The sequence below is a fragment of the Dipteris shenzhenensis genome, chromosome 11 (genome assembly GCF_047967505.1).
Source record: "Dipteris shenzhenensis isolate YYH24624 ecotype China chromosome 11, Dip_SZ_1.0, whole genome shotgun sequence".
NCBI lineage: Eukaryota > Viridiplantae > Streptophyta > Polypodiopsida > Gleicheniales > Dipteridaceae > Dipteris > Dipteris shenzhenensis.
The window spans coordinates 25,189,117-25,203,918 of record NC_141606.1 but is presented as its reverse complement, the minus strand read 5'-3'; the positions used below and the strand labels follow the sequence as shown (position 1 = coordinate 25,203,918).

General features: G+C 44.2%; 1 protein-coding gene across 1 annotated transcript; it reads right to left on the bottom strand.

Annotated features, from left to right (window-relative positions):
- Window positions 1-3,417: 3,417 nt before the first annotated feature.
- Window positions 3,418-4,576, bottom strand: LOC147896817 (protein SRC2 homolog). Its single transcript, XM_087381468.1, has one exon. The coding sequence runs from the start codon at window positions 4,440-4,442 to the stop codon at window positions 3,693-3,695; it is 750 nt and encodes a 249-aa protein (XP_087237594.1). The 5' UTR covers window positions 4,443-4,576; the 3' UTR covers window positions 3,418-3,692.
- Between the last annotated feature and the right edge of the window lie 10,226 nt (window positions 4,577-14,802).

Below are 14,802 nucleotides of genomic sequence, written 5' to 3'. Positions count from 1 at the left end.
GATGAGCATCACAATGGCTAAAATTGTTGTGTTTCCTAGTAGTTAAATATTAGTTAAGTTTAATTTTTGGGCTGGTTTGGGTCATATACTAGTTAATTTTTAAACCGGGCTGGCTTGGACTTAATGTGAGTGTCCTAAACTAGCTCGATGGTTGGAACATCATGCAATATATATCACTGAATTGGATCAAGTCAAACAAGAGTTATGTGATTGTCCTAAACCAGTGTGGTTGAAATAGAAATATATTTCATAAACAAAAATAATTGATGATCAGCTCAGTGATTGGTTGAAATTGCTTTGTTTCCTAGTAGTAGTTAAATTATTTAAGTTTAATGTTCGGGCTGGTTCAGGTCATGTACCTGTCAATTTCCAAACCGGGCTGGCTTGGACTTAATGTGAGTATCCTAAGCCAGCCCGAAGGTTGGAATAGGTCAAACAAGAGTTATGTGATTGTCCTAAACTAGCATGGTTGAAATAGAAATATATTTCATGAATAGAAATAATTGATGACCAGCCCAGTGGTTGGCTGAAATTCTTGTGTTTCCTAGTAGTTAAATTACAACCCTTTTGCTTGATTTTGCTGCAGCAACCCCTCACATTCCAATTCATAACCTTCACGGCCGACCCCCTTGCTCCGTTTCCCTTAAACATTATATGATCAGTGGGTAAGGGCCTTATACGCATCCCTGAATAAATTGAACCTATTCTCCCTAAACGACCCCCTTGCCACCTCTTTGAGACATTTGGATAAGGTTTTCAAGTGAGCTGGCTAACCCCGCCAAAATGGTCTTTTCTCATCTCGTGTTTCTGAGGCATTTTCTCCTGTAGAGCTATCTTGCCGCGTGGTAAGCCTTGAGCATCTCCTCTTTGGTGGTGCCATTTGGATCGCCCAATTTCCCTGTGCAACATCACACACACTAGTAATTGCATGCCCACCTTTCAACAATTCCTCCTCAGAAGTATTCGAAGTACCCGACTGTAGCAACAACCGAGGACTGCCATCCTAACTGATGTTCGGATCATCGTTCTTATGCACATTCCTTCCCTTCTTGCCGATTGTCTTCCAAGATTTCGAACATGGAGGAGTCGTCCGCTCATGGCTTTTCGACTACTCATTCTCTATGATGGTGTCCTCACATGTCTTCTCCCGGGTCTCTTCCTTAGATTGACAAGGTTTTCCCTTCCTAATCACCCTCCTCTGTTCCACCCAACATGCTCCCCAGAGGCAATGCCGTGTTCAATTCTTTGCAAAATGTGCCAACCGTTTGCAAACGTAGCACGAATCGAGGAAGGGGAAGAACCTGACCTGCTACGCAATGATCGGGTTGTCCGAGAATTGGGATTTGATGAGGTCCAAAATATCCTATGTTTTATCCCAAAGAATCCATACCTTCTTTGTTCCACCTGGCTGACAAGACGATGGGGGGATCTGCAAGACTTTACCAAGTGACACCGCCAAGTAGCCAACCTTCTCGCAAAGCCATGTCAGTAGATTTGGGAACTCGATCCAAACGGGGCAGTCATGAACCGAAAATTGGTCAATGCTAAACTTTGGTGACACCGGCAAAACCAACACCGAGGAACCTGAAAATTGGAATCCCCTACCCACCAGCTCATCCGAATTGCCTCAGAGACACATTGCACCATAAAAAACCCCTTCCCCAGCAACCCCCCGAGAGACCTCCTTCATCATAAACTCCTTGAACTCCTCCGTGGACAAGATGTGACCCATGAATTAGAGGTAGACACCTCCTCTCGCGAACGTCTCCAACTTCAAGCGAATGTCCCAGACCATGCCATGCGCCTTCCCGGATTCGTACCACAGTTTACGTTCAATTTCCTTTACCCTTCGAACCAATTCCGCCCGCTTGGCCGCCTCCTCTAGCAGATGCGAGAACTCGCTCCGGAGCTTCTTGGTGAGCACCTCGAAATATGATGGAAAGGTGTCATGTTGATCATTCCTCTCCTTGGGAGCTCCGTCGTGACTCTCAGAGTCTCAACCCCCTTCCTGGCCATCTGAACTCTGTACCTTACTGGATCTCGTCTCGTCCTGCTCTCCATCCTTGTTCATCTCCAACTCTGGCAGTGGAGGGAAGTCCAGAAGCTCTGTGCAAGGGTGCCTCACGGAGGAGTGCCTCTCTTTACCATGCAGCGTGGGCTGGCGCATGTCGACCATGCACGAGCTAGCCGCCTACCCGCTAGTCTTCCCTTTTATAAGTTATTGGAAAATATTATTGTCATACTTAGCTCTTACCAACAAATGCAACAAAGACGCTCAAAGATGAGGCAAAGATCCCATCCCTACCCGTTTTGAAGCCGCTCTGGAGCACGTCCTACCACTGCCAAGGAAGGAGAATGAAGGCGCAATTGAAGTCTAGTAATGCATGGTGGCAGAGGCAAACTGGAACTGGAAGCTTGATTTTGGAGGGAAGGGTAGGCATCGATGGACGGCATGCTGTGCAAGGTGAAGAGACGAAGGGAAGGAGACGAGGTGGGTGAAACGACGATGGGGAGGAGAGGAGGAGCATGAAGGGTGAAACAGGCATTCACCGAGTGAAAACGAGGGGAGGGGGTGGAATCCTTTGCATGGAGCATGGGATGGCAACATCTAGCATGGCTGGCACTTGCTAGTCAAGCTGAGCCACTCCATGGTGGGGACCACTACGAAGTAGTAGTTTTCGGCGGCCACCCCTCCTTCCCAGGGCGGGCTACCATGAAGGCACCACGTGACCGCCCATACTCTTCTTTTGACGACGCGCCACGTCCTCCACTTCGCAAAGCTATACATGTGTGATCGTCCCCTAAACATGGCAAGAATGGACTCGAAGTATTGATCACTTTAAAGCAAGATCTCCACCCTTGGAAGATCACGGCGTGGAAGTGGAACTCAAGTAACAAGTTGGCAAATTTTTGCACATCTTGACATAGTCCAGTGCCGGTACCCTACTGGAATATAAAGTCGCTCCAAAAAGAAACAGAGCCGGCTTTCTGCAGCCAGCTGCAATATGGCTGCCTCTCAGAATTAACCAATGAATGTAGTGCTCTCTAGCTTCTCTTCCAATGAATGCTGCAAGCCATCATGTTCTTGTTCTTGTGGAAGCCTTGATAGATTTCACGGGTGCAGGATCAGCCAGATGCCTAAGTACAGAAGTCTGGGGCCCAAAGTCGGAGGTGAAATGGGAGTACAGCGATGCAAGGCATTATTAAATGCGGAGGGACAGAAACCAGAAATAGGGATGGGTGGTGAAAAGGCAGACGCTGAGAGAAGCACCTCTGTGTCATTTTGATGGGGAGCAAGACGTGAGGAGAATGGGGAAAGGAGAGGGGAAGCAGAGCAGAGAATTAAGGAGCTAAAATTTGATCAACACTTGTGGTTGCAAGCTAGGAATTTATGCTTTGATCTGGCCGATTTACATAGAAAATCAAAGGCATGAGGTGCTGCCTGCTTTATTGATGGAAGAAAATATACACCGAGACAGCAATTTGCAGTTACAATTGAGACCAGATTGTATACATGCACAACCAGAAAATTCTAATACAAGTGACCTCCTCCTCTCCCAATTTCAAGCCTGAAGCCTGTACAATTGAGAAAACAGGTATGGTTGAAGCAACAAAAATACAGACTACAGCAATCTCGTCAACAAGACAGAGACTCAGAAAAGATGGTCGTCGGGACGGAAGGCCTCAGCACTCTAAAATCCGAAACCGCCCCCATCAAACCCACCATCAAATCCTCCACCATCGTAGCCACCCGACATGTCTCCGATCATATCACCCAGTAAAAACCCTCCAAGCGCACCTGCCAGCAATCCCGTCCCAAGTCCCATCCCCCCCATTCCTGGCCTCCTTGGCGGAACAACCTGCTGTCCTTGCGGGTAGTATTGCTGAGGAGGATACCCCGGTGGTGGATATGATGGGTAAGGTGCGTATCCCTGTCCGCCATAATATGGAGGTGGATAGACCCCCTGTTGCTGATTGCCATAACCCCCCGCGGGGTACGCCACCACCGGCACATCTGTGGAGGAAGAGGAAGCCCCTCCCACGGCCGTCTTCTCCCCCAAGCGAGCAGAGAGAAGCAGAGACCCTTTGACGCGCCCAGACCGCCGTTTCACTTGGTAATTCAAGATCTGCTCAGACTGGGATTTCAGGATATCAGCAAGAGGGATGAAGGCCGCTCCTACGAACTTGTTGCCAAACGTTCCATGGCTGAAAATCTCGACGGTGAGCCGTGCGTCGGGCTGGTGGAAGAAGAACTCGGGCACAGGGAAGGAGAGTTTGTGATTCCAAACAGGTCTGGTGCCGCCGATCTTATCGACGGGGGTGGAGAGACGGAAGTAAGGATCGATCCAAGCGACGGCGTAGGTGTGCATTTTACCGAAAGTGCTAACATCCTTGAGGCCATCGGCGGAGATAAGGGAGAGGTCAAGGGGGCGTTGTTCCATGGATATGGCGAGGAGAGACACAGAAACAGAAATCGTTCGGAGGAAGGAAAAAGCTTATTTTGAGAGGGCAAGAAACGCCAAGGCTCTTTGTTTGTGAGGGCGGACTTGGCAACTTTGACTTTTCCGAGGGAACCAAGACTTTCGGAAAGAGACCGAGAAGGTGCCGTTATATATATATAGATAGATATAGGTATATAGAGATATAAAGGTGCCCTTATATTTTATATATATATATATATATATGGGAGGATATCAAGGCTTTAGAAAGAGAGTGGGAAGGTGCCCTTACGTGCATATATATATATATTTATTTATTTATTTATTTATATTTATATCACAAAATGCAAGGCTCGTTACACATCGCCCATTGCCCGCCCAGCATCGGTCGTGTGGCCTTTACATACCAAGGAGAAATGTGGTTTAGACAGAAAGACTCCTTATTTGCCCAGCTGAGTTTGAATCCTCATGTCAGCGGGCGATGAACGGGGAGTAGAGCCTAGGCACCCACGATGTTGGGCGGTCCTTTCTTTCACCACCACGATTGTCGACAAGCCACGTGGGCACCACGCACACCTTTGCCCTTTCCCAACTTTGGGCGGGCGTTGGTGTGTAATCGCCCTTAGTACGCACAGGATTGAGGGCCAAAACTCAAATTAAGCTAAGGTAATGGCATCTGAATGCACGACACGCTCGTCGATATAGAAGGGGAGAGGGGATATGTCTGAGCGGTGGAGAGGGGGGGCGAGTGGGAGAGCAAGGGGCCTGAGTTGAGGGAGAGGAGAGGGAGCAGAGTGAGGTAGCGTTGAAACAAGGTAGAGAGGCAAGGCCAAGGAAGAGGAGAGGGAACGGAGTAAGGTGAGTGGGAGGAAGAGGGAGGGGGAAGGGGGAGAGGAGAGGAAGCTCAATGAGAGGCAAGGAAGGTGGCTTGAGGGAGAGGGGAGGAAGCAGAGTGAGAGAGTCGAGGGACGAGGCAAAGAGGTAGAGGGAGCGAGAGGAGGGGGTGGGCTCAATGGAGCTAATAGGTTAGATAGATATAGATATAATTCATACTTAGGCTAGGGGACTCTCACATTTGAATGGGGCGAACGTTTGACAGAAAAAATGGAACGTAATGGGTCGGTGCTTGGGAACGAAACACTGATTCCCTCTTGCATCGGACATGCAAAATCTCTGATTGCTTCATGCCAGATCAATGCATGCCCTATGAGATGCGCAGTATCCGCCTCTTCTGAAGCCACTCTTACAAGCTTCCATGTAACCCTCCGTGGCTGCAACATACTCGCCTTCTACGGTAGACAAAGCAACACACTTCTCTACGTGAGACAAGCACGACATTGCACCACCTATAAAGGTGAACACATAACCAGAAGTGGATATCCTGCTGTCCACATGCCTTGCATAGTCCGAATCTGTGTATCCAAGTACACGTATCTCTCCTCTGTCAAAGCAAATACACATCTGCTGGTGCCCTTCATGTATCTCATGATGCACTTAACTACCTCCCAATGCCTCTTTCCTAGATTAGCGATATACGAGCTAACAACTCCCACTACAAAAGAAATGTCCTATCTAGTAGCTATCATACCATACATAAGACTCCCAACCGCTGATGCATAAGGAACCTTGGCCATCATGGCCCTCTCCTCATTTGATTTGGAACTATCTCCCTAACTCAATTTCACAATTGGACTCAATGGAGTACTTACAGCCTTCCCCCCTCCATATTGAAACACTACAATACTTTTGTAACAAACTCCTTCTGTGAAAGCCAAAGGAGTTTCCTACTCTGGTCACGCATGATGCACATACCAAGAATATGACCTGTAGGTCCCAAATCCTTCATGTCAAAGGCTTCGTGCAACTTGTCCTTCAAGGCACTCACCTCATAAGTGTTCTTGCTAGCCCATATCATATCATCCACATCACATAAAGTGCCAGAAGTATCAGTCTATTATCCTTAGCCCTTTTAGTGTAGAGGCAATGATCAATCTCACTTCTTCTGAAACCTTGGTTCCGAAAAAAAGCATCAAACTTCTTATACCATTCTCTAGGCGCTTGCTTAAAGCCATAGAGACTCCTTTTCAACTTGCAAAACTAAATGCTCTTTGCTCTTTTCTTCAAATCCTTCTGGCTATACCATGTAAATTTCCTCATGCAAATCCCCATGCAAGAAAGTTGTCTACTGCCACAAGTCCAAGTACACATCTAAGTGTGGTAATCTTCACAAGCGAAGAGAAGATCTCATCAAACCACACCCTTCTCTTACTTGAACCCTTTAGCAACCAAACGGGCCTTGCACTTAGGCACATCATCACCTGTGACCATGTTGTAGACCCATTTACATGGCAATGCTTTCTTTCCATGTGGCAAAGAAACCAAGTCCCAAGTCTTATTCTTCATGAGTGAACTCATCTCTGATTGCATAGCATACTCCCACTTTCACTGATCCTCAAGCATCATAGCCTCTCTGTAGCAAGAAGACTCCCCACAATCAGTAAGCATCATGTAGTCTACCCCTGGAACAAATCTATCAGGTAGTCTAGACAAGTTTATCTTCTCAAGGGCATTTCAACTTGTTGTCATGCCTGCCTATCAGCCACATTTGGCTCATCATTTCTACCAATCGATGATCCATCATCTCCTTAATTGTGTACTTGTGGGAGTACATGGTGGCATCATTTGCTGCACATTCGGTGCATGGACAACTTGCTGTCTATGAACATATGCAGTGGATTCACATCCTGGAAAGTGATTCTCCTCATTTCCACATCCCTCATGGGTTTCTTATGCATATCCTTCTCATTGAAGACCACATCATGACTTCGTATGACCTTCTTTGCTTCTGTATCCTAGAGACGATAGCCCATCTCTCCACTTTCACCCAGAAAGATACATTTCTTAGACTTAGGATTTAGTTTCTTCCGAAGCTCTTTTGGCACGTGTGCATATGCCGCACACCCAAATATAAAAAAATGAGAGTAAGAGGTCTTCTTACCACTCCATGGCTCTTTAGGAATACCACCATCCAAACTCTTACTAGGTGATCTATTGATCACATGCACTACAGTCTTCATTGCATCAGCCCAAAAACCACCAGAAAGACTTGCATTGGAAAGCATACATTGCAATCTTTCCTGAATGGTGCGGCTCATCTTTTCTACAATTGGATTTTGTTTTAGAGTACGAGGGGATGTGAGCCCTCTCTTAATCTCACGTGTAACACAAAAATGCTGAAAGTCATGAGAGAGATACTCTCCACCATTGTCAGCCCCGTAGGCATTTAAGTGTTCTACCTGATTGATTTTCAACCAAATCCAGCGATTTCTAAAATACCTGGAACACATTGCTCTTCCGAGCCATAGCATAATCCCACACTTTCCTAGTTGCATCATCAATGAATGTCTTATAGTATTCAGTCCCGCCTAATGACCATGTAGGCATGGGACTACATACGTTTGAATGCACCAAATCAAGCTTTTCAAGCTCTTTCTTTCCCCTTCTTTTGTGGGCTGATTTAGTCTAGTTCCCATAGAGACAATGCTCACAAAATTCAAAGTCAGAAAAACTCAAATGCGATACATAACCCAAACAGCATAAGAGTTTCATTCCATTTTGTCTCATATGGCCCAATTGACAATGCCACAAAGAAGTACTTGGCTACTTGGTTATTGCAACAACATGATCAGACACCCCTGATACATGCAAGGGATATAGAGTCCCACACTTGGCACCCCTGGCCAAAAGCATAGAGCCCTTTTGAATTTTCCAACTCCCTAAACCATAGATGGTCTGAAAACTAGCATCATCTAGCTGACCCATTGAAATGAGACTTGGTCAGCTTAGGCACATGTCTCACATTTTTCAAAACAAATGCATACCCATTTGCAAAAGAAAACTTTATGTCACGTACTCCCACTATGTCACATGTATAGTTATTTCCAAGATGCACACAACCTGTCTTCCCACTGTCATAAGTGGAGAACCATTCCCTATGGGGAGTAACATGGAATGAAGCACCAAAATAAAATCCAATCCTGGAAATATGCATCATCTGAAGTGGTAAGAAACTTTGCAGGTAAACTAGACATGAAAAGAATGTCATTATCACTATTATCAGTGTGACTGCATTGATCTCCTTGATCTTCACTTTTCCTTTGTCCTCCCTTGGACTCTGTTCCTTCTTATTTGCACCCCAATTTGCATTCTTTTTCTTATCCCTTTTCTCTCTTTTCAACTTTACTGACAGTTGTACGGAAGGTATCCCATGAGGATGGCAATGAGCACAAGAGGAATATTGCCTTAGTCTCCATGTCAAAATTCATCTTTTGAGCCTGAAGCTGGTTGAAAATAATATTGAATTCATTCAAGTGAGAAGCAATAGAGACCCCTTCATTCATTTGCAGCTCAAACAACCTCTACATGAGGTAAACTTTATAAGAGGCAGTTTCCTTCTCATAAGTGGAACATAATTTCTTCCACAAATCTTCCGTAGGCTTCTCATATACTACTATGAAATAAACTAACGCTGCAAGATGAAGTCTAATAGTAGACTTTGCTAATACATCCAACTCATTCCAATCATCCTCAGACATAGGTGCAGGCTTAGGTGCAATCCCTTTCAAGAGTTTAATCTACTTCTTTAGAATAAGCACATCCCTTATCTGTCTTTCCACATTGAAAAGTTTTCCCCATCAAACCTTTTAATGCTGAAAAATGCCTTTTTAGACATGGAAGAGGATGCCATGATGCAAATAAAGCAAAATCCCAAATGCTAGTGCCTGCAAGAAAGAATCACACCAAATACCAAGTCCACCCAAATATGTCTGCCACAGTGGAGGGTAATATCACCAAAAATTCAAAGCTCAATGCATCAAAATGCATCTAAATCATGTGCATATTATACTATGCATCCATATGAGCAAATCTAGCCCAAAAGAAAATGCCAACCTACAATGATAAAACAATGGCAAACCCAATGCCAATAAGAGCAAAATGCCTCAAGCATAAACACCATCCATGGGCATAAGCATCAACAATGTCTCATCCAAGAGAGCATAGCACTACCAGTGCATCAACTGCAATGTGTCAAAGTTATCCCTCAGCATAAAATAGCATCTATGTGCTAAACATCCATCCCATTGTCAAGGCAATATGGGCCTATCAGTGTATCCAACAAGGATCACAATGCATCCAAATGGCCTCTAAAGCATCCACTGCAACCCAATGCAAACCACCAATGAGCGTACATGGCTCATATTTCAACCAAAGTGATATGCATAAGGTATGTCCCAAAAATTATGGCCCCACGGCAATGCCCGCCACTAAAAATAGGACCTGAGATGCCTCAAAACATGGGTGTCACTACATAATCGGACTCAGCAAGACAATCTGCAAATGTCTCTCTTCTATTGGAACTTTAAAATCCAAACCGATGAATGGGAAATGGGGCGTCAACCCTTCCAATTGACCAGCAAATAAAACCATAGAAAACTTAGAAACCTTGTAGTGGAACTTGTGAAGAAAATCCAAAAAGAGGAGAAAACATCGACACAGAGTTTCGGAATTCCTTGAATACTCCACCGAATCACGCAAAAATTTGCAGAGCTTAGTTTTAGCTTGTCCATGAATCACTGGAATAGACGGATTCAGAAATGGTGGTATGAGTGAGCGGGTCGAGTAGATGAGCGTCTAGACATAGGAAGAGATCAAAGAAGACAAGGTGCTTGATTTTGAAGCTTATTGTTGCTCCTGCTCCTTCTCTAGGGCTGGTTGGAAACTAATGGAGGCCTGGAAGTACTTTGGCAGTGGAACTTGAACCAGAGCTCACGGGTCACAAAATAGCGCCAGTAGCAGCCAAATTCACGAAAATGGTCTCCTTCCTTACTCAAGGATTTCAGCTCATTAAATGAGCAACAAAGTCTAGAGCCAAGGAATGCCAGCACCCACGAGATGATTCCTGAGGAAATCATCTCATTCAGGCTCAAAAATCATCACAGGCTCCAAAACCACCCCAAAATTCATCTTTTTGCTTCAAAACCACTTAGAAACTTGAAAAACCACACAGAAAACCAAATCAACTTTCATTTTTTATCTTTGCATGCCAAGTATGGAGTTAAGACAACCCACAAAGCTACTCCCTCCTCCCACAAGGCTGCAGCACAGCAGACTTCAAGCTCCAGGCACACATACCAGGCTCAACTAGACCACCCACAGCCATAAATAAGTGTGTGTGTGTGTGTGTTTGAGTATTGTACATAACCAACATTAAGGCACACTGGCCTTTAGCCCCCACATAGTTAAGCATCAAGGCCAATGGTAAGGACGATGAAAACTACTAGGAGGAAAGACCATGGTCCATCAATAGCAAAAATGGTTGCATTGAAAGGACGAGCTGCTCATCCAAGGAAAGGATGCCTATGCACCTTCTCCAGTTTTGTGTTCCTAAAGCCCCTTTACAGAGGCTAGTCAAGCAAGTTTGCGAGATCACAGCCTCGGCTATCGATGGCAGAGAACATCAATATGGGCATTGTAAGAGGCTTCAAAATATTTTTTAATAGAGTTCTATCACGATACAATGCTTCTTGCTGCCCATAGTCATAGGGTCGCCATCATGAACAAGGATATGACTACCCTAAAACTGGTGAGATGGAGATACAATAAGCTAAATGGGAGCTACATAATGGCCTGATATAAAGATGAGAGGCATTCTTCTTATAGCACCTATAAGATCTCCAAGGGCATATGAGGTGAAGATAACGAAAGTGACACACAACGTAGCAACTAGATCAAAGATGGCTTTTGAAGAACCATAAAGAGCGCAAATGAAGGAGTGTAGGGCTACTTCCACCTCTACCCTCATTGGAGTGATCACAAACTTAGAAATGCAGGTTTTGCAGAGGCTAAGTACACTAGGACCGACAATGTTTATTAGTTTTAAGGATGGATATTCAATTAGAGAGTTTAACCTTAGAAATGATTGTAGAAAAACACTAAGGAATAGGGAAGGAGAAGTCACAGATACGATCACCCTTTCAGGATTCTAGTAAGTTTATATTTTATATATCATTTAAGATAGCCAAATATTTTTATATCATTCTCAACTAGTCTATTGATTTGTAGCCTACTCAGGAAAACATTACATGAGTCTGTTCAAGAACTTGTACAAATTGTGGACATAGCAATCTTCTTCAAATTAAGGAATCCTAGAGAGAGGGAGGGAGGGAGAGAGAGAGAGAGAGACCTTGCTCAGAGCTCTGCATCTCAAACGTAAATTTTGGGAAACAGGGCACGTTGAGGATGGAGAATGGATCTAAGGAGGCAAATTGTAGATGCGAAGGGGGCACGCAAAGGATGGAGGACTTGAGCAAATGATGTGTGAGGTTAGGCTGCAAGAGGGCTAGTGAACTCCAATGGCATGAAGGTCTAGGTGGCGAGCCTTAAGTAGCAACATGTGGACCCACCTACCCAATTAAACTCATAAGTGCAATGGGTACGAGGCGTGTATACCAATATCTCCAATGTGTACGAGGCTTCAATGGGCATGGGGAGCGTATACCGAGGCACCAATGGCTAGTTATAATGGGTATGGCTCCAACGGCGGGTTACCAATGCCTCCAACATCTCTATGCATCACCTCCATCTCCGTCTCCCATGCATCATCTCTGTCATTGGCCCTCATACCCGCTCGTGTTCTCAATATCCATAAATTTCCCATCTCCTCTGCCCTCTCGTGCTCTCAGTCTCGTGTTTGCTATCTCTACCACTCGTTAGCTCTCTCTCTCTCTCCCCCCAACAACCATGGACTGCACAATCTCTAATTTAGAAAAGTGTGCAAAATCATGTGAATTGGAGCATTGGGAATTTCCCAAGCCTCCAAATCGCATTCTGTTGCACACTTCCTAGTCTTGCATATTTGTGAGGCCAGGGTTGTCCAGAGAAGGTTACGAAACATGATACTAGGAAGTGTGCAACAGAACGCGATTTGGAGGGTTGGGAAATTTCCAACTCTCCAACTCGCATTATTTTGCACACTTTCTTGAATTAGAGATTTTGGAGTCCATGGTTTTTGGGGGAGAGAGAGAGAGACACACACACACACACACACACACACACAGACCCCAACCCTGGGCTCCAAAATCTAGAATCCCTAAAAGTGTGCAATAGAATGTGATTTGGAGGGCCTCCGAATTGCATTCTATTGCACATCTTGAAATGTAGATTTTGGTGGTTAGGCCTACCTGGAGAAATGATCAAAGCTAGAGGTCAGGCTTGGCTGTAGGTTTAGGCCTGTATGGACTCCAAATGATTGGTTTTTCATGGTACAATTCTCTCTCTCTCTCTCTCTCTCTCTCTCTCTCTCTCTCTCTCTCTCTCTCTCTCTCTCTCTCTCTCTCTCTCTCTCTCTAACCCCAACCCTAGGTTCCAAAATCTAGAATCCCTAAAAGTGTGCAACAAAGTGGGTTGGGAATTTCCCAACCCTACAAATTACATTCTATTGCACATCTTGAAATGCAGATTTTGGTGGTCAGGCCTAGCTAGAGAAGGGATCAATGCTAGAGGTCTGGCTTGGCTAGAGGTTTAGGCCTACATGGAATCCAAAATGTTAGTTTTTCATATAGTACAATTCTCTCTCTCTCTCTCTCCCTCTCTCTCTCTCTCTCTCTCTCTCTCTCTCTCTCTCTCTCTCTCTCTCTCTCTCTCTCTCTCTTCTCCCCCTGCCAACCATGCACCTAAAATTTGAAAATAAAAAATATGTGCATCAGATGTGATTTGGAGGGTTGGGAAATTCCCAACCCTCCAAATCACATTATATTCCACACTTCTTGAATTGCAAATTTTGGAGGTCAGGGTTAACCCCAGAAAAGAGTTGAAAGCATGAGAGAGAGAGAGAGAGAGAAGATGTAATTAGTTGATCATCTCCACCAAATAGAAGAATTTTTCATCTACTTACTCCATCTACCCATAGTCTTTGTCATGTGCATCTTCAGTGATTTGTCTTTGCACTCAAGTTTATCGATTATTGCTTCATTCCTTGGTTCAAGCTTCTTGATCCATCTTTAGTGTTTGTTTCTCTCCACATTCATGGATTCACTCTCTACATGCGTTGTCTGAACTTCACATGCACTAGGGACTAACCAGCACTGTGAAAACATTGTGTATACATGCATTTAAGAATCACCCTTCTTACAATTGGAAGTACACATAATAGCTTTAAGATATTATTCTCCATCATTTGCATAGCAAAAGAAGTTTAAAGCATTGAGAATCACCACTCCACTATAAAAGTCAAAAACCACCAAAAGACTAGAATCTTCTTCACACCTGGCTACCAATGCATGAATAAAAGCCCAATCTATCATTGTACTTGACGACACTGTCGATTCACTAACATATTCAAGAGTGCAAATATAATTATATGATCCTTATAACCATGCAAATAGCTTGCGCATCACCTTCAAAATCTCCTAGATCTCTTAAGCGGGCTGCAATCTCTTCTAATGGAGTTCTTCCAGACATCCTCCTTATCACATATGAAAGCATATGCCTATACTAGTAGGCATGTGTTTTCATCCTCCTTATCACATATGAAAACAAATCCCCCTTATTACATATGAAATCACATACCTATATTAGGCATAACTTAAAATTTTCTACACCCGAGACCATTTAGTAAGGTGGGATGAATCCAATACCAAACATGCTTGACGTCTCCACCAAAAGATGTGACATGAAGCTGGGGGTAATAAAACTTAACGCACCTCTTAGCTTCCTAATACTTCCAAGCTTAATGACAGAGATCTTATATCACTAGGAAATGGGAAATAAAATATAAACTTTCATTCTAAGAGACCACACTAAACATTCTTCCCTTTCTTCCTCCCTTAGATGAGAATGAAGATGGTAACATCCCAAGACTTGATGTTGTACTCTAGCATAGGGAGAGAAAGAATTACCAGAGGCCATAAGCTCACCAAGCCGGTCTACATCAAAGAGAAGAGCAATACATTGTTGAAATAAGATCTTGCAGCTCAATATGACATGAACTGATATACATATCAAGGGGTTTGAAGGGTCTAATTTGGTTGGATGGGCAACTTCAAGGGAAACATTGCACCTCCTTCATAGATACCTTTACAAGTAGCTCAAAAATTCTTTGTCATCAGACACAGAGGCCTATAACTCCCAGTAGAGACATGATATCAAATATTCAAGTACATTTAGATATGGTCCTTGAAATGGGCTTTGTGCAGATATATGTTTTGTAAGAAACCAAGGAGCAGTTGAAAAGTTATGGACATTTTGCTCAAGGGAGTAAACTTTGTCTAAAAAATAAATAGCCATACGCAAAGAATCATAAATT

Coding starts and splice junctions, on each gene's coding strand:
- LOC147896817 (XM_087381468.1), bottom strand. CDS start 4,442: ATGGAACAACGCCCCCTTGACCTCTCCCTTATCTCCGCCGATGGCCTC.